Below are 19,788 nucleotides of genomic sequence, written 5' to 3'. Positions count from 1 at the left end.
AGCCTACCATGACTGGTGGTGAATGTTCTCAAAGCCTACCATGACTTGTGGTGAAGGTTCTCACACAGCCTACCATGACTTGTAGTGAAGGTTCTCACACAGCCTACCATGACTTGTGGTGAAGGTTCTCACACAGCCTACCATGACTTGTCGTGAAGGTTCTCACACAGCCTACCATGACTTGTCGTGAAGGTTCTCACACAGCCTACCATGACTTGTGGTAAAGGTTCTCACACAGCCTACCATGACTTGTGGTAAAGGTTCTCACACAGCCTACCATGACTTGTCGTGAAGGTTCTCACACAGCCTACCATGACTTGTCGTGAAGGTTCTCACACAGCCTACCATGACTTGTCGTGAAGGTTCTCACACAGCCTACCATGACGTTGTGAAGGTTCTCACACAGCCTACCCTGACTTGTCGTGAAGGTTCTCACACAGCCTACCATGACTTGTTGTGAAGGTTCTCACACAGCCTACCATGACTTGTGGTGAAGGTTCTCACACAGCCTACCATGACTTGTGGTGAAGGTTCTCACAGCCTACCATGACTTGTCGTGAAGGTTCTCACAGAGCCTACCCTGACTTGTCGTGAAGGTTCTCACACAGCCTACCATGACTTGTGGTAAAGGTTCTCACACAGCCTACCATGACTTGTGGTAAAGGTTCTCACACAGCCTACCATGACTTGTGGTAAAGGTTCTCACACAGCCTACCATGACTTGTCGTGAAGGTTCTCACACAGCCTACCATGACTTGTGGTAAAGGTTCTCACACAGCCTACCATGACTTGTGGTGAAGGTTCTCACACAGCCTACCATGACTTGTCGTGAAGGTTCTCACACAGCCTACCATGACTTGTGGTGAAGGTTCTCACACAGCCTACCATGACTTGTGGTGAAGGTTCTCACACAGCCTACCATGACTTGTCGTGAAGGTTTTCACACAGCCTACCATGAGTTGTCGTGAAGGTTCTCACACAGCCTACCATAACTTGTGGTGAAGGTTCTCACACAGCCTACCATGACTTGTCGTGAAGGTTCTCACACAGCCTTCCCTGACTTGTGGTAAAGGTTCTCACACAGCCTACCATGACTTGTGGTAAAGGTTCTCACACAGCCTACCATGACTTGTGGTGAAGGTTCTCACACAGCCTACCATGACTTGTGGTGAAGGTTCTCACACAGCCTACCATGACTTGTGGTGAAGGTTCTCACAGCCTACCATGACTTGTGGTGAAGGTTCTCACACAGCCTACCATGACTTGTGGTGAAGGTTCTCACACAGCCTACCATGACTTGTGGTGAAGGTTCTCACAGCCTACCATGACTTGTTGTGAAGGTTCTCACACAGCCTACCATGACCTTGTTGTGAAGGTTCTCACACAGCCTACCATGACTTGTGGTGAAGGTTCTCACACAGCCTACCATGACTTGTGGTGAAGGTTCTCACACAGCCTACCATGACTTGTGGTGAAGGTTCTCACAGCCTACCATGACTTGTGGTGAAGGTTCTCACACAGCCTACCATGACTTGTGGTGAAGGTTCTCACACAGCCTACCATGACTTGTGGTGAAGGTTCTCACACAGCCTACCATGACTTGTGGTGAAGGTTCTCACACAGCCTACCATGACTTGTGGTGAAGGTTCTCACACAGCCTACCATGACTTGTGGTGAAGGTTCTCACAGCCTACCATGACTTGTGGTGAAGGTTCTCACACAGCCTACCATGACTTGTGGTGAAGGTTCTCACACAGCCTACCATGACTTGTGGTGAAGGTTCTCACACAGCCTACCATGACTTGTCGTGAAGGTTCTCACACAGCCTACCATGACTTGTTGTGAAGGTTCTCACACAGCCTACCATGACTTGTGGTGAAGGTTCTCACAGCCTACCATGACTTGTTGTGAAGGTTCTCACACAGCCTACCATGACCTTGTTGTGAAGGTTCTCACACAGCCTACCATGACTTGTGGTGAAGGTTCTCACACAGCCTACCATGACTTGTGGTGAAGGTTCTCACACAGCCTACCATGACTTGTGGTGAAGGTTCTCACAGCCTACCATGACTTGTGGTGAAGGTTCTCACACAGCCTACCATGACTTGTGGTGAAGGTTCTCACACAGCCTACCATGACTTGTGGTGAAGGTTCTCACACAGCCTACCATGACTTGTGGTGAAGGTTCTCACACAGCCTACCATGACTTGTGGTGAAGGTTCTCACACAGCCTACCATGACTTGTGGTGAAGGTTCTCACAGCCTACCATGACTTGTGGTGAAGGTTCTCACACAGCCTACCATGACTTGTGGTGAAGGTTCTCACACAGCCTACCATGACTTGTGGTGAAGGTTCTCACACAGCCTACCACCATCTTTACAGATAACAACAATATCATGTTGCCCGAACATACGATCCTCTCACATGCCCTCCAGTTCCCTTACATTCCCCTGTACCTCTACCCAGCGTCTTCACTCTCCTTTGCCTGTTTTAATACACAGTTCCTCAGTTAATATATAAAAGAGTATTGAAAAATGTCTCATAACAAAGCTTTTCTTCTTCTTTAACTTGAGTCTAGGGACTCTTGTCTAATTTCTCTGCTTTTTAATGTTGTCTGTCGAGTCTAGTCTTCAAGAGTATCTTGTACGTTAGGATTAATCTATCCCTTAGTTCCACTAGCCTTCTTTGTCGTCAGAATGTGTTCCTATAGCGCCTCCTCACTGGTCATTCCTTCATCTATGGAACTAGTGAAGGATAAAGATTATGTAAGATTTCACGGGAAGAAACGAGGCCCAATGTAAAGTGTTCCAACAAAGACTATCAGCAGCAGGGCGTAATAACAAATACTATCAGTCAGTGCCGGATCAGCCGGGCTGTGGTTCGTACGTTGGACTACGTGCGGCCAGTAGTAACAGTGTCAGCATAGTTGCTGTTCCCTTGTGTATGTTTATGTAACATATCTGAGTATCGTAGTTAGTACCATCTATATATTTTATATAGACAATCCCTTGCTAGGCCTAGGGGCTAGCATGTGACGTCACACAATGCCGCTGGTGAGCGTCTCTCACCATGCCTACCTCTCAGATCCAGCGTAGGCTTCAAGGCTACAGGTAGGCTGGGCGATTCCACTCACAACTCTGCTAATATAAGTGAATACGACCCAACAAGTGTGTTTATCTCCAACCATCATATCTCCACGGAACCCTTCCAACAAGTTCCTAGTTGATCAGGTCCTGATCCACCGGGAGACCTGGTCATGGACCGGGCCGCGGGGGCGTTGATCCCCGGAATACCCTCCAGGTAGGTAAACTTGTCCCAACAAATACTATCGCCAACGTAGCTGCTAGCTTCGAGTACTTAAATCTTCTTTTGTAGATGAATGGTTCAGACAACCGACATCTTGATAAATTAGTCACATGTGCAACTCTTGGGTATCTTTATTGAGGAAACGTTTCGCCACACAGTGGCTTCATCAGTCCATACCAAGGAGAATCTTGAAGAACATGAGGAGAATGAGGTAATCAGTCCCTCAACCTTGAGTCGATGTGGTCAGTCCATCAATCTTGAATAGAATACGACATACGTGCGGAAGAGGAGCTTATAAACCGTAGGCAGGAGAGGTGCAGCAGTCGTAGGTGGTGTCACATTTGTTCAATGTGGAAGCAGGTCATGCCCAAGGGTTAGGCAAGCAAAGAATTCCCAAGAAGAATACCTAAGAGTTGCACATGTGTCTAATTTATCAACTTAAATCTTCCTGACATGACCAAGTGTGGGGACCGGGGGGTGGGGGTGTGGGGACCGGGGGGTGGGGGTGGGGGTTACAGCAAACTGTGATAGCTTCCCAGCGCCTACGTGAGGCCTATCATTTAAATAAACTTAAATTGTAAATTGTCAAATAATTCTCATTTTAACTCTGGCCGAAATACCCCTCCATAACCTCTGCTTCTAAACCTTACATCTCGTTTATTTCCACAACTATCCTTAGTGGAATAAACAATGTCAACAAAGGGGTCCTGAATATTCCTTTGTCTTGAATGTAATGTTTAGCGTCGTCAGTCTTGCATACTTCCTCTCTGTTTTTGAGGACAAATTGCTAAGAGGAAGCCCTTGTGTGCCATTCAGAGAAGCCAGGGAAGGCTTGATCCTCCGTACGATGAGGGTATGAACCTCTGGTTACTGGGATGGTGAGGCTCACCAGTGATATGCTTGGTGCTCTCTGTCCTTGTGTGAGATGCGTGTGTAGCAATGCTGTCAACTACGTTCATTAACTCTACCGCCCACACCCACGCTCTGATACACCCCACATACTCCCCACCCTCATTCCTCCTTCCAACCCAAACACCCTCGTTTTCCCATCATCCTATGCACCCTATCTACTCTATTCTAATTCTAATTCATTCTCTCTCTCTTCTAACGGGCGCTGTGGCACTCTCTTAAGTCTGTGGTGAAGATGCTCACCTTGGCACTCCAGGTACTTCCCGGTTTGTATCCCAAAAGACAGTTCTTGCACTTAGTTGTGTTGTTCACTCTGCAGGTGATGCAGCATCAATGTACTCACACTCACTGTTGTTCACTCTGCAGGTGATGCAGCATCAGAGTACTCTCACCCACCCACCCACAACTCTCACTCACCCACCCACCCACAACTCTCACTCACCCACCCACCCACCACTCTCACTCACCCACCCACCCACCACTCTCACTCACCCACCCACCCACCACTCTCACTCACCCACCCACCCACCACTCTCACTCACCCACCCACCCACCACTCTCACCCACCTGAGTAAATTACGCATTTTAAACTATCAGTACATAAAAAAACGTTATTGCAATCGCTTTTATCTACGTTCTATCTCAACCATCCACGTATCTACGTTCTATCTCAACCATCCACGTATCTACGTTCTATCTCAACCATCCACGTATCTACGTTCTATCTCAACCATCCACGTATCTACGTTCTATCTCAACCATCCACGTATCTACGTTCTATCTCAACCATCCACGTATCTACGTTCTATCTCAACCATCCACGTATCTACGTTCTATCTCAACCATCCACGTATCTACGTTCTATCTCAACCATCCACGTATCTACGTTCTATCTCAACCATCCACGTATCTACGTTCTATCTCAACCATCCACGTATCTACGTTCTATCTCAACCATCCACGTATCTACGTTCTATCTCAACCATCCACGTATCTACGTTCTATCTCAACCATCCACGTATCTACGTTCTATCTCAACCATCCACGTATCTACGTTCTATCTCAACCATCCACGTATCTACGTTCTATCTCAACCATCCACGTATCTACGTTCTATCTCAACCATCCACGTATCTACGTTCTATCTCAACCATCCACGTATCTACGTTCTATCTCAACCATCCACGTATCTACGTTCTATCTCAACCATCCACGTATCTACGTTCTATCTCAACCATCCACGTATCTACGTTCTATCTCAACCATCCACGTATCTACGTTCTATCTCAACCATCCACGTATCTACGTTCTATCTCAACCATCCACGTATCTACGTTCTATCTCAACCATCCACGTATCTACGTTCTATCTCAACCATCCACGTATCTACGTTCTATCTCAACCATCCACGTATCTACGTTCTATCTCAACCATCCACGTATCTACGTTCTATCTCAACCATCCACGTATCTACGTTCTATCTCAACCATCCACGTATCTACGTTCTATCTCAACCATCCACGTATCTACGTTCTATCTCAACCATCCACGTATCTACGTTCTATCTCAACCATCCTCGTATCTACGTTCTATCTCAACCATCCACGTATCTACGTTCTATCTCAACCATCCACGTATCTACGTTCTATCTCAACCATCCACGTATCTACGTTCTATCTCAACCATCCACGTATCTACGTTCTATCTCAACCATCCACGTATCTACGTTCTATCTCAACCATCCACGTATCTACGTTCTATCTCAACCATCCACGTATCTACGTTCTATCTCAACCATCCACGTATCTACGTTCTATCTCAACCATCCACGTATCTACGTTCTATCTCAACCATCCACGTATCTACGTTCTATCTCAACCATCCACGTATCTACGGATTTGCTCACAGTCTAACATACTGTCCGTGTCTGGACAAATATACCAACTATGTTGAATGTAGAATGACCAATGGGACAGATGTATACAATGAGAACTAAACCCTCGGGGGTGATGCAGTGACTGTGGAAATAGATTCAGTCAAGATATGATTACATGTACAGTAGGTATGCAATAATCGTCAACGAGCGATAAAAGATACAAAATAACCACAGGAGTTGAATGATAAGTCTAGGTCTTTCGTGTTGCGATCAACACATCATCAGGAGCTTGCAAAGTTGCAGAAATAGAGCAGGAAATTCAGCAGATTGTTGGTTCAGGGGAACGAGTCTCTCCGTTCCCCTGTACATGTAATCATATCTTGACTATCTCATTCCACAGTCGCTCTATCACCCCTAAGGATTTAGCTCTCGCCATGGATAATAATAATAATATCAATATACATATGTCCGGTGGTCATTCAAGATAATTTTTGCAAATTCTCGTACACCGCAACTAGGCGGCGCACAGCTGATCAAATGTAAACAAAACAGCCTCTGGAATGAGAGAGAGAGAGAGAGAGAGAGAGAGGAGAGAGAGAGAGAGAGAGAGAGAGAGAGAGAGAGAGAGAGAGAGAGGGGAGAGAGAGGAGAGAGAGATAGAGGAGAGAGGGAGGAGAGAGAGGAGAGAGAGAGAGAGAGAGAGAGAGAGAGAGAGAGAGAGAGAGAGAGAGAGAGAGAGAGAGAGAGAGAGAGAGAGAGAGAGAGAGAGAGAAGGGGAGAGAGAGGAGAGTAGAGAGAGAGAAGAGTAGAGAGAGAGGAGAGGAGAGTAGAGAGAGAGGAGAGTAGAGAGAGAGGAGAGGAGAGTAGAGAGAGAGGAGAGTAGAGAGAGAGGAGAGTAGAGAGAGAGGAGAGTAGAGAGAGAGGAGAGAGAGAGAGAACCCTTTACGACCAATTCCATAAAGGTGAAAATGATTTCGCTCAACTTATTCCTCTTCTATTTCCCCTTCGTTTCTTCCGTTTCGTCACCTTACACTCCCCTCCATTCTCCCACCGGTGCAGGAGCAGACCGCTAATCTCAACACGAACGCATTAACTCCTAGACCTGTGGGTTTGTGGGAAGGGGAGCTGGCTATTTGGCAGTCAATATATGCGTCACCAGCAGCATTACACCAAAGGTCAGTGTATCCATGAATCCACACCACCGTCATTACATCAAGGTCGTTACGTTATATATGATAGCAAAGTCATCACCCGTAGCACCTCTGCGATGAATTCTTAACTACGTCTACCTGGAGGGTATTCCAGGGATCAACGCCCCTGCGGCCAGGTCCACGACCAGGCCTCCCGGTGGATCAGGGCTGATCAACCAGACTTACTGCTTACCATACTCAGTTTACATTATCACTATATCTTAAATGCTGTTTACATCATGTTTGCTGTCTCGTAGTTCACTGTGTATTTTCCGTTATAATAATGTAATTAATGCACTGGTTATCGAATTAGGCCTTAAATACAAGGGTCTTCAAACTGGTATAAGATGCCGACACGATGAAAAAACAAAACACAAACGCAGTACATTGTGAGTCTTTACTGAGTACGTTACGGCCACATACACTGGGTTTTATCAGTCATGTACTCTGCTCAGGTAGACCTGATTGTGACTTGATCAAGCCAACTGTATGGGCGATGCCTAGTCAATAGAGGATCCCACTGTACTGCATTTGCGTCTATTTTTCCAAACTGTATGTTAACAGTCCGTTTATATATCTAATATCGAGAGAGACTCAAACAAGAGGTCCTGTACCCAGTCACTACAACCAGTAATTACAGCAGGGATATCTGTACCCAAAGATTACAGCAAGGATACCTGTACCCAGAGATTACAGCAAGGATACCTGTACCCAGAGATTACAAGAAGGATACCTGTACCCAAAGATTACAGACAGGATATTTGTACCCAAGCATTATACAGTGAGTCCTTGTAGCCCAGCTCATTATACGGGTAACATTAGTGTGTCGTACTCTCAACATTTACTCTGATCTTTAAGTTTAAAGAATCCAGTAGTGTGTTAAAGGTGTCTACCAGACGTTCCTCCCGTGATATTGGCGAAAGTTTTATAAGTGCCTGCTGGAGATTGTGAATTTTGTAGACCTACCTGCTGGAGTTTGTGAATCTTGTAGACCTACCTTCTGGAGTTTTTGAATCTTGTAGACCTACCTGCTGGAGTCTGTGAATCTTCTAGACCCACCTGCTGGTGCTTGTGAATCTTACAGACCTACCAGCTAGAGCTTCTGACACTCATGCAAACTACTGCAGAACACGAGACATGTATGGAGGAAAATTCCTAGACAAATACTGATACAATGTTACGAGTTAAAAAGGAAACACAGAAACAAGCAAAAGAGAAACAGAACCTAATTTCAAGACGATGGATTACAATGAAACTTACAGATGCCTGAAGAATGAGAGACTTACAGATGCCTGAAGAATGAGAGACTTACAGATGCCTGAAGAATGAGAGACTTACAGATGCCTGAAGAATGAGAGACTTACAGATGCCTGAAGAATGAGAGACTTACAGATGCCTGAAGAATGAGAGACTTACAGATGCCTGAAGAATGAGAGACTTACAGATGCCTGAAGAATGAGAGACTTACAGATGCCTGAAGAATGAGAGACTTACAGATGCCTGAAGAATGAGAGACTTACAGATGCCTGAAGAATGAGAGACTTACAGATGCCTGAAGAATGAGAGACTTACAGATGCCTGAAGAATGAGAGACTTACAGATGCCTGAAGAATGAGAGACTTACAGATGCCTGAAGAATGAGACTTACAGATGCCTGAAGAATGAGAGACTTACAGATGCTTGAAGAAATGAGACAGTGATATAACAACTAACATCTGCAGTATCACACTTAGTGTTAGGCCACCAACTAGACACTAAGTATCGTTACAACAACTGCACACAATACCGACAAACTGACGAATAAGACACGTATTGCACATGACTCATTCACAAACAATACGTGTTCTTTGTTGTTCTAAACATGTACAATACGGCTATCTGTAATGTATACTAAAGCGAATGACTAATATTTTGGTACACTCTAATATAATGAAAGCAATACTTGTCTCTTACCTGTTCTGAAGAACTGCAGCTACACGTGTTAAGGGAATCCCTAGGACAACACCTGGTGAGTTACACATGTTAAAACACCCGAGTGGTGACGCATACACTTAGGGAGGTGTACATAAATGGTATACAGCACCGACAAGATAAAGAATTAGACATGCAACATCTGGGTGTCTTTATTTGTAGATGTTTCGCCCTCCAGTGGATTTTATCAATACAAGGACAAAATTTGGACGTAGAATTTTATACAAAGACGAGGCAATCAGTCCCTCAGCCTTGAAGTTCAAGATCACCGTAGTCTTCAAGACTACATTCTTCACATTACGTCCTTGTGTTGTATTGACAGAGCCACTGGGTAGCGAAACGTCTACAAATAATGTAAAGATACCCAGATATTGCACGCGTTTAATTCTTCACTTTGGAGTGTACTGTTCACTGGCATGGTCTGGAACGACATATCGTTGCAGACCATGGAGCTGGGCTTTTCTGCAAGCTGAAGGACTGACCACCTCAAATACTAGGAGTGTACTGTTTCGCATAGCAGGTCACAGCAGGACCTGACTAGCCAGTGATAATTTACCACACCCTGGTCATGTTATGAAGGTACACTGACCACCTACCTGTAGTTTATGTTGTGCTGAGGTCACCGTGTGATCATAGACTATCTCCTCCTCGTCCTCCTGGCTGCCTCTGCTAATGGGCGGCGGCGGCTCCTGTGGGTGGGCGGGCGGCGCCTCCTGTGGGTGGGCGGGCGTCGCCTCCTGTGGATGGGTGGGCGGCGCCTCCTGTGGGTAGCCGTGGATCAAGGCGTCGAGGGCGGCCAAAGACTGAGCCCTGGGGCTCAGAGGGGGAGGATATGCCCTTTCTGGTTCCTCCCCTTCTAGAGGGGGAGGATATATCGTCTCTGGCGCCTCTCCTGTGCCCTCCCCCTCTAGAAGGGGAGGATATATACTTTCTGATTCCTGCCCCTCAAGCGGGGGAGGATATATACTTTCTGATTCCTGCCCCTCAAGCGGGGGAGGATATATCCTCTCTAATTCCTGCCCTTCTAGCGGGGTAGGATATATCCTTTCTGACTCCTCTATCTCACTACTCGGCTCACTCGCTTCCACTTCAGACTCCACTTTATCCGTTCTCAATACGGCCCTTGAGAGTTCCAACTCCACTGGTCTGAGCTCAACTTCCAAACTACTGATTTCCGAATCCACGTTTCTGGGATCGAATTCCACTGGAACACTCTCACACTCGGCCACCAGGTCGGGGAAGAGTTGACGTCGAACTGGCGCTTCTTCACTCCTCTCTTCATCCCCATCCTGTTTCTCCTCTTCCTCTTCATGTTTTCCCTCCTCCACTGTCTCTGCCTCCTTGTTCTTCTCCTTGAGATCGAGGTCCTCCTTGATCTTGGCTTCGGATGAGTGGGCAAGCTTGAGAAGGTCGTGTTGTTGCGACAAGTCTTCAGTACTCGAGACGTAAACAGTGTCAGCTTTGAGGGCGTTGACGATGCCTGCCACCACCACCTCAGCACCAGCAGTGTGCCCCTCCTCTGCCCTGATATGGGGCGTGGTTTCCGGCCTGAGGGGCGTAAACTGGAAGGCAGGGGGCGTGGTGTGTGGCTCCTCCTCTGCCGCCTCGCCCCGCCCACCTCTCTCAGTGGAGGCAGTTCTCTGGTCCACCTTGCCCAGGACATCGTGTTTCCTCTCTCTGGCCGCCCTGCTCTCTCTCACCTTCCTCGTAGCTCTCACTCTTTCCTCACCTCTCTCTCTCACTCTGCCTTCACCTCGGCTCTCCTCACTGCTTTCTCGATGTCTCGCTGACCCCCGACCTTCATCACCACTTTCCCTGTGTCTAACTTCTTCACGACTTTCCTCACTGCTTTCTCTGTGTCTCACACCTCGACTTTCTTCACTACTCTCCCTGTGTCTCGCTTCACGACTTTCTTCACTGCTCTCCCTGTGTCTCGTCTCCCCAAACTTGCCTCTCACTCCCTTCTGAGGCAAATCTGCCCTCTCCCTCCTCCTCCTGCTCTCCGCCACATCCTCTCTCCTTTTCTCTAGCACATCCTCTCTCCTCAACCTCCTCTCCTCCAACTCCCTCCTAAAGTCCCGTCTTTCTACCTCACTGTGTCCTGAGATAGACTCCTTAAGTTTATGATTCACCTCCTCGGAAGTCTCCTTCGACTGACTAGGCTTCTTGGGCCTGTCTGCTACTCTCCTGTACAACCCACTAAGCTCCGTCTTGGTCAAAGGCTCGGCTTTTTTCTCTCCATCTTTCTCTGTGGCAGAGTCCTTGATCACTACACTTTCACTAACGATCAGATCTGCTTGTTCCTTCTTTTCCAAGCCCACAATGTCCTCTTTTTCGCAAGTTTCCCCTGCGAGGTGCTCGTGAGCGCTGCCGTTTTCTGTGACGAGTTCATGGGCGTTGCCGTTTTCTGTGACATGTTCGTAGGTGCTGCCGTTTTCCGTAACGCCCACATGACGGGAGTTCCTGGCGCGTTCTGTGGCCGCTACGTTGATCTCCTCCTTCAGCGTCTTGACACCTGCCGGCTGTATTTCGTAAGTATGAGAGCGGTCGTCCCGGGGAGCAGCAGTGACCTCCGACTGGTTGTAGTTGCGAGGAGGTGACCAACCCGACTGTAGTGTGGCCGTATCCTCGAACCTGGTAGTGTCGCCAGCCAGGGAGTGACCTTTGACTGGGGCGCTGACCTCATCCTCACTGCTGCTGTGACGCTGACCAGACCGACCTGCAAAGCCCAGGAGAAATAAAATTAAACTACAGAATGACTGGGTAATTCAGACCAGTGACTAGTGGGGGCTCGATTCTTCGTCAAGTAATTTAGAGACTATGCTTATCTCCTCAAATACGTAAAGACTGACACTGAAACTGTGCATTCACACACACACACACACACACACACACACACACACACACACACACACACACACACACACGGCCAGTGAAAAGGCAGGGCCAGGAACTGTGAATCGACCCCTGCAACCACAACTAGGTAAATACACACACAGGTGCACATCGAAACGAACGAACGAAAAAGTACAGGTAAGATCCCAATGGGATGAGCGGGGAAGACGGGACAGACGAAGAACAGCGCTGGAGAGGAGTGGTCTTAGTAGTAGAAATAGAGCCAGGGATTAACCCAGCAACTAAAACTACAGCGGCACACTTGTCAAGTTTACACGGCCCGTGTACATTACATATGAATATAAAGCCCATACAGATAAACAAAATCCTCACGTGTACACATGATCATGTACATCCTACAACCCCAGAATAAGCATAGATGCACAAGCTATCCCTTAAATTCACGTTTTCTAGTGTCAGGAGGTTAACAGTAGCTAGCTAAGAGAAAACGGGGCTGGCAAGTGAACTATAAACACTGACTGATTAATTCCAGAAAGAGTAATGAACATTTGTTAATGTTCAATAATAACATTCGTGGAAACGGAAACTCTGAAGATTAACTGATATCTATATTTCGACCCCGTGTTGGGATCCTCTTCGGCATTTAATCTTCCGAGTGTCTGTCTCCAAATGGGTTATTACTGAACACTGACCAATATACAAACGAACCAGGGTACGGGTGGGGATTGAACTCGCGGCAAGTGAGCTGTAAAACTCCAGGCAAGTGCATAAGCCACTGGGCCAGCTGGCTACAATAAGATTCATCCAACTAGGTATATTTAAACACCATAGGGAGGTTAACATGGGTCCCAGTGGAACCCATGTTAACCTCCCAGAACCCTCTCCACCATTCACCAGAACCCTCCCCCTTCACCACTCACCAGAACGCCCCCTTCACCACTCACCAGAACCCCCTCTCCACCACTCACCAGAACCCCCCCTTCACCACTCACCAACCCCCCCCCCCCCCTTCACCACTCACCAGAACCCTCTCCACCACTCACCAGAATCCCCCTTCACTCACCAGAACCCTCTCCACCACTCACCAGAAAACCCCCCTTCACCACTTACCAGAACCCCCCTTTACCACTCACCAGAACCCTCTCCACCACTCATCAGAACCCTCTCCACCACTCACTAGATCCCCCTCCACCACTCACTAGTTCCCTCTCCCCCACTAACTAGATCCCTCTCCACCACTCACCAGAACCCCCTCTCCCACTCACCAGATCCCTCTCTCCCACTCAGCAGATCCCTCTCCAACTCTCACCAGAACCCTCTCCACCACTCACCAGATCTCTCTCTCCCACTCACCACATCCCTCTCCCCCACTCACTAGATCTACATCCCCCACCCACCAGATCTCTCTCCACCACTCACTAGATCCCTCTCCACCACTCACTAGATCCCTCTCCACCACTCACCAGATCCCTCTCCCCCACTCACCAGATCCCTCTCCCCCACTCACCAGATCCCTCTCCCCCACTCACCAAATCCCTCTCCCCCACTCACCAGATCCCTCTCCCCCACTCACCAGATCCCTCTCCCCCACTCACCAGATCCCTCTCCCCCACTCACCAGATCCCTCTCCCCCACTGACCAGATCCCTCTCCCCCACTCACCAGATCCCTCTCCCCCACTCACCAAATCCCTCTCCCCCACTCACCAGATCCCTCTCCCCCACTCACCAGATCCCTCTCCCCCACTCACCAGATTCCGCTCCCCCACTCACCAGATCCCGCTCCCCCACTCACCAGATCCCTCTCCCCCACTCACCAGATCCCTCTCGACCACTCACCAGATCCCTTTCCCCCACTCACCAGATCCTTCTCTCCCACTCACCAGATCCCTCTCACTCACTCACCAGATCCCTCTCTCCCACTCACCAGATCCCTCTCCACCTTCTCTTACTTACAGTTAAACAGGTCCGCCAAGTGTCGAAGAGTGAGACACATAACTGCAAGGGAGTGGCCAGAGGGCCATACATGGCCACACACATTTGGGCCACTTTACGAGGCCACTCTAAATGCTTATGGCCACTTAGTCGGGCCGCCGTAGATTCCTGTGGCCCCTCGTTCTGGCCACGATGACAATGGGCTAACTTCTCGGAGCACAGTGGCCACTTGTCGAGGGCCACTTTGACACCTAGAGCCACTTTTCCGTCACTCTGGACATGTATGGCCACAACAGCCAAGACGAGTCACTGTCTATGGCCTCCTCCCCGTCAATGTACAGGGCCACAACCACCACACTATGCATCACCGCCAATGAACATTCCTAGGGGGGCACACCAACATGGCCACACATGGCCACATGTTTTCCAATTCACTTTACCACACACAATTTCCAGAATTATATACAGGCCTATGAACCACACATATTTTACACTTGTACACACAAATCTTTCCACAATTCTGTATCTGATTGACTTTCAATTTTCTTTTTTTTATTTCTGGTTTAAAATTCTATGTAACCTGAAATTAATAAATCACACTGAAGATACTTATTAATATTTCTCAAATTTGAAAAAGACAGTGAAGCATAAATAAAAAAAAATATTTTAAATGTCGGGGAAATTAGACTCATACCCGGTATTTAGGAGACGATGTTTAGGTACAACTTGGGAAATTAACAAGTCACGCTAACACACGAAGGTAAGACAGTCAGGATATATATTATTGTTACTATTATTATGACTACTACTACTACTACTACTAGTGCTGCTACCACTACTATTACTAGAACTGATGCTCCTACTACTACTACTACTAATGTTATTACTACTACTACTGCTACTACTACTACTAATGCCACTACTACTACCACTACTACTACCACTACTACTACCACTACTACTACTGCCAGCCTCTACCAGTTCTATTTTTCCTTCTTCTTATTCTCTTGTCAGGAAAATTAACTTCATCCTTTTAAGAGATAGAAAACAATACATAATAAACTATTGTTGGGGAATGAAGGAGGGGGGGCGGGGGAGGAGGGGGCAGGGGGAAGCGGGGGAGGGGGGCAGGGGGGCGGGGGAGGAGGGGCAGGGGGAAGCGGGGGGAGGGGGGCAGGGGGAAGCGGGGGAGGAGGGGCAGGGGGGCGGGGGAGGAGGGGCAGGGGGAAGAGGAGGGGCAGGGGGAAGCGGGGGAGGAGGGGCAGGGGGAAGCGGGGGAGGAGGGCAGGGGGAAGCGGGGGAGGAGGGGCAGGGGGAAGCGGGGGAGGAGGGGCAGGGGGAAGCGGGGGAGGAGGGGGGGGAAGCGGGGGAGGAGCGCAGGGGGAAGCGGGGGAGGGGGGCAGGGGGAAGCGGGGGAGGAGGGGCAGGGGGAAGCGGGGGAGGAGGGGCAGGGGGAAGCGGGGGAGGAGGGGCAGGGGGAAGCGGGGGAGGAGGGGCAGGGGGGAAGCGGGGGAGGAGGGGCAGGGGGAAGCGGGGGGAGGAGGGGCAGGGGGAAGCGGGGGAGGAGGGGCAGGGGGAAGCGGGGGTGGAGGAGCAGGGGGAAGCGGGGGAGGAGAAGCAGGGGGAAGCGGGGGGAGGGAAGGCAGGGGGAAGCTGGGGGAGGAGGGGCAGGGGGAAGCGGGGAAGGAGGGGCAGGGGGAAGCGGGGGAGGAGGGGCAGGGGGAAGCGGGGGAGGAGGAGCAGGGGGAAGCGGGGGAGGAGAAGCAGGGGGAAGCTGGGGAGGAGGGGCAGGGGGAAGCGGGGGAGGAGGGGCAGGGGGAAGCGGGGGAGGAGGGGCAGGGGGGAAGCGGGGGAGGAGGGGGAAGCGGGGGAGGAGGAGCAGGGGGAAGCGGGGGAGGAAAAGCAGGGGGAAGCTGGGGAGGAGGGGCAGGGGGAAGCGGGGGAGGAGGGGCAGGGGGAAGCGGGGGAGGAGGAGCAGGGGGAAGCGGGGGAGGAGGAGCAGGGGGACGCGGGGGAGGAGAAGCAGGGGGAAGCTGGGGAGGAGGGGCAGGGGGAAGCGGGGGAGAAGGGGTAGGGGGAAGCGGGGGAGGAGGGGCAGGGGGAAGCGGGGGAGGAGGGGCAGGGGGAAGCGGGGGAGGAGGGGCAGGGGGAAGCGGGGGAGGAGAAGCAGGGGGAAGCTGGGGAGGAGGGGGGGGGAAGCGGGGGAGGAGGGGCAGGGGGAAGCGGGGGAGGAGGGGCAGGGGGAAGCGGGGGAGGAGGGGCAGGGGGAAGCGGGGGTGGAGGAGCAGGGGGAAGTGGGGAGGAGCAGGGGGAAGCGGGGGAGGGGGCAGGGGGAAGCTGGGGAGGAGGGGCAGGGGGAAGCGGGGGAGGAGGGGCAGGGGGAAGCGGGGGAGGAGGGGCAGGGGGAAGCGGGGGAGGAGGGGCAGGGGGAAGCGGGGGAGGAGGGGCAGGGGGAAGCGGGGGAGGGGGCAGGGGGAAGCGGGGGAGGAGCAGGGGGAAGCGGGGGGAGGGGGAGGGGGAAGCTGGGGGGAGGAGGGGCAGGGGGAAGCGGGGGAGGAGGGGCAGGGGGAAGCGGGGGAGGAGGGGCAGGGGGAAGCGGGGGAGGAGGAGCAGGGGGAAGAGGGGGAGGAGGGGCAGGGGGAAGCGGGGGAGGAGAAGCAGGGGGAAGCTGGGGAGGAGGGGCAGGGGGAAGCGGGGGAGGAGGGGCAGGGGGAAGCGGGGGAGGAGGGGCAGGGGAAGCGGGGGAGGAGGGGCAGGGGGAAGCGGGGGAGGAGGAGCAGGGGGAAGCGGGGGAGGAGAAGCAGGGGGAAGCTGGGGAGGAGGGGCAGGGGGAAGCGGGGGAGGAGGGGCAGGGGGAAGCGGGGGAGGAGGGGCAGGGGGAAAGCGGGGGAGGAGGGGCAGGGGGAAGCGGGGGAGGGGGAAGCGGGGGGAGGGGCAGGGGGAAGCGGGGGAGGAGGGGCAGGGGGAAGCGGGGGGGAGGGGCAGGGGGAAGCGGGGGAGGAGCAGGGGGAAGCGGGGGAGGAGAAGCAGGGGGAAGCGGGGGAGGAGGGGCAGGGGGGAAGCGGGGGAGGAGGGGCAGGGGGAAGCGGGGGAGGAGGGGCAGGGGGAAGTGGGGGAGGAGGAGCAGGGGGGAAGCGGGGGAGGAGGGGCAAGGGGAAGCGGGGGAGGAGGAGCAGGGGGAAGCGGGGGAGGGCAGGGGGAAGCGGGGGAGGAGGGGCAGGGGGAAGCGGGGGAGGAGGGGCAGGGGGGAAGCGGGGGAGGAGAAGCAGGGGGAAGCGGGGGAGGAGGAGCCGGGGGAAGCGGGGGCGGAGGGGCAGGGGGAAGCGGGGGAGGAGGGGCAGGGGGAAGCGGGGGAGGAGGGGCAGGGGGAAGCGGGGGGAAGCAGGGGGGAAGCGGGGGGGAGGAGCGGGGAGGAAGGAGCAGGGGGGAAGCGGGGGAGGAGGGGCAGGGGGAAGCGGGGGGGAGAAGCAGGGGAAGCTGGGGAGGGGGGCAGGGGGGAAGCGGGGGAGGAGGGGCAGGGGGGCGGGGGAGGAGGGACAGTTGGAAGCGGGGGAGGAGGGGCAGGGGGAAGCGGGGGAGGAGGAGCAGGGGGAAGCGGGGGAGGAGAAGCAGGGGGAAGCTGGGGAGGAGGGGCAGGGGGAGCGGGGGAGGAGGAGCAGGGGGAAGCGGGGGAGGAGGGGCAGGGGGGAAGCGGGGGGAGGAGGAGCAGGGGGAAGCGGGGGAGGAGAAGCAGGGGGGAAGCGGGGGAGGAGGGGCAGGGGGAAGCGGGGGAGGAGGAGCAGGGGGAAGCGGGGGAGGAGGGGCAGGGGGAAGCGGGGGAGGAGGAGCAGGGGGAAGCAGGGGAGGAGAAGCAGGGGGAAGCGGGGGAGGAGGAGCAGGGGGGCGGGGGAGGAGGAGCAGGGGGAAGCAGGGGAGGAGGGGCAGGGGGAAGCGGGGGAGGAGGGGCAGGGGGAAGCGGGGGAGGAGGGGCAGGGGGAAGCGGGGGAGGAGGAGCAGGGGGAAGCGGGGGAGGAGAAGCAGGGGGAAGCGGGGGAAGAGGGGCAGGGGGGAAGCGGGGGAGGAGGGGCAGGGGGAAGCGGGGGAGGAGGGGCAGGGGGGAAGCGGGGGAGGAGGGGCAGGGGGAAGCGGGGGAGGGGCAGGGGGAAGAGGGGGAGGAGGGGCAGGGGGAAGCGGGGGAGGAGGAGCAGGGGGAAGCGGGGGAGGAGAAGCAGGGGGAAGCGGGGGAGGAGGAGCGGGGGAGGAAGGGCAGGGGGAAGCGGGGGAGGAAGGGCAGGGGGAAGCGGGGGAGGAGGGGCAGGGGGAAGCGGGGGAGGAGAAGCAGGGGGAAGCGGGGGAGGAGGAGCAGGGGGGAAGCGGGGGAGGAAGGGCAGGGGGAAGCGGGGGAGGAGGGGCAGGGGGGAAGCGGGGGAGGAGGGGCAGGGGGAAGCGGGGGAGGAGAAGCAGGGGGAAGCGGGGGAGGAGGAGCAGGGGGAAGCGGGGGAGGAGGGGGGGGAAGCAGGGGGAGGGGGGCAGGGGGAATCGGGGGAGGAGGGGCAGGGGGGAAGCGGGGGGAGGAGAAGCAGGGGGAAGCGGGGGGAAGCGGGGGAGGAGGAGCAGGGGGAAGCGGGGGAGGAGGGGCAGGGGGAAGCGGGGGAGGAGGGGCAGGGGGAAGCGGGGGAGGAGGAGCAGGGGGAAGCGGGGGAGGAGATGCAGGGGGAAGCGGGGGAGGAGGGGCAGGGGGAAGCGGGGGAGGAGTAGCAGGGGGAAGCGGGGGAGGAGAAGCAGGGGGGAAGTGGGGGAGGAGGAGCAGGGGGAAGCGGGGGAGGAAGGGCAGGGGGAAGCGGGGGAGGAGGGGCAGGGGGAAGCGGGGGAGGAGGGGCAGGGGGAAGCGGGGGGAGGAGGAGCAGGGGGAAGCGGGGGAGGAGGAGCAGGGGGAAGCGGGTGAGGAGGAGCAGGGGGAAGCGGGGGAGGAGGAGCAGGGGGAAGCGGGGGAGGAGGGGCAGGGGGAAGCGGGAAAGGAGGGGCAGGGGGAAGCGGGGGAGGAGGAGCAGGGGGAAGCGGGGGAGGAGGAGCAGGGGAAGCGGATGAGGAGGAGCAGGGGGAAGCGGGGGAGGAGGAGCAGGGGGAAGCGGGGGAGGAGGGGCAGGGGGAAGCGGGAAAGGAGGGGCAGGGGGGCAGGGGTAAGCGGGGGAAGTGGAGGGGCAGGGGTAAGCGGGGGAAGTGGAGGGGCAGGGGGTGGTGTGTTTGTGTTTGTGTGTGTGTACTCACCTAGTTGTACTCACCTAGTTGAGGTTGCAGGGGTCGAGTCCAAGCTCCTGGCCCCGCCTCTTCACTGGTCGCTACTAGGTCACTCTCCCTGAACCATGAGCTTTATCGTACCTCTGCTTAAAGCTATGTATGGATCCTGCCTCCACTACATCGCTTCCCAAACTATTCCACTTACTGACTACTCTGTGGCTGAAGAAATACTTCCTAACATCCCTGTGATTCATCTGTGTCTTCAACTTCCAACTGTCTCCCCTTGTTACTGTGTCCAGTCTCTGGAACATCCTGTCTTTGTCCACCTTGTCAATTCCTCTCAGTATTTTGTAAGTCGTTATCATGTCCCCCCTATCTCTCCTGTCCTCCAGTGTCGTCAGGTTGATTTCCCTTAACCTCTCCTCATAGGACATACCTCTTAGCTCTGGGACTAGTCTTGTTGCAAACCTTTGCACTTTCTCTAGTTTCTTCACGTGCTTGGCTAGGTGTGGGTTCCAAACTGGTGCCG

At 53.6% G+C, this 19,788-nt stretch overlaps 1 protein-coding gene and 1 long non-coding RNA gene across 7 annotated transcripts in view; one reads left to right on the top strand and one right to left on the bottom strand.

Moving 5' to 3' along the window:
* The window catches only part of Spn (protein phosphatase 1 regulatory subunit spinophilin), a 571,930-nt gene that overhangs the window by 144,882 nt on the left and 407,260 nt on the right, over window positions 1-19,788 (bottom strand). For 5 of the 6 annotated variants that reach the window (XM_070098757.1, XM_070098780.1, XM_070098775.1 and 2 more), the window contains one exon: window positions 9,850-11,972. In XM_070098757.1, coding sequence (XP_069954858.1) covers window positions 9,850-11,972 — 2,123 coding nt within the window. Of the gene's footprint in view, window positions 1-9,849; window positions 11,973-14,063; window positions 14,623-19,788 lie in introns of all 6 variants that reach the window. The other variant, XM_070098787.1, reaches the window with a different exon arrangement.
* The window catches only part of LOC138854609 (uncharacterized), an 80,657-nt gene that overhangs the window by 50,512 nt on the left and 10,357 nt on the right, over window positions 1-19,788 (top strand). The window lies entirely within an intron of this gene.

Source organism: Cherax quadricarinatus, chromosome 5 (assembly GCF_038502225.1).
Source record: "Cherax quadricarinatus isolate ZL_2023a chromosome 5, ASM3850222v1, whole genome shotgun sequence".
Classification (NCBI taxonomy): Eukaryota; Metazoa; Arthropoda; class Malacostraca; order Decapoda; family Parastacidae; genus Cherax; species Cherax quadricarinatus.
Note: the sequence above shows the minus strand (reverse complement) of the source record. Positions and strands in the feature narration are given on the sequence as shown.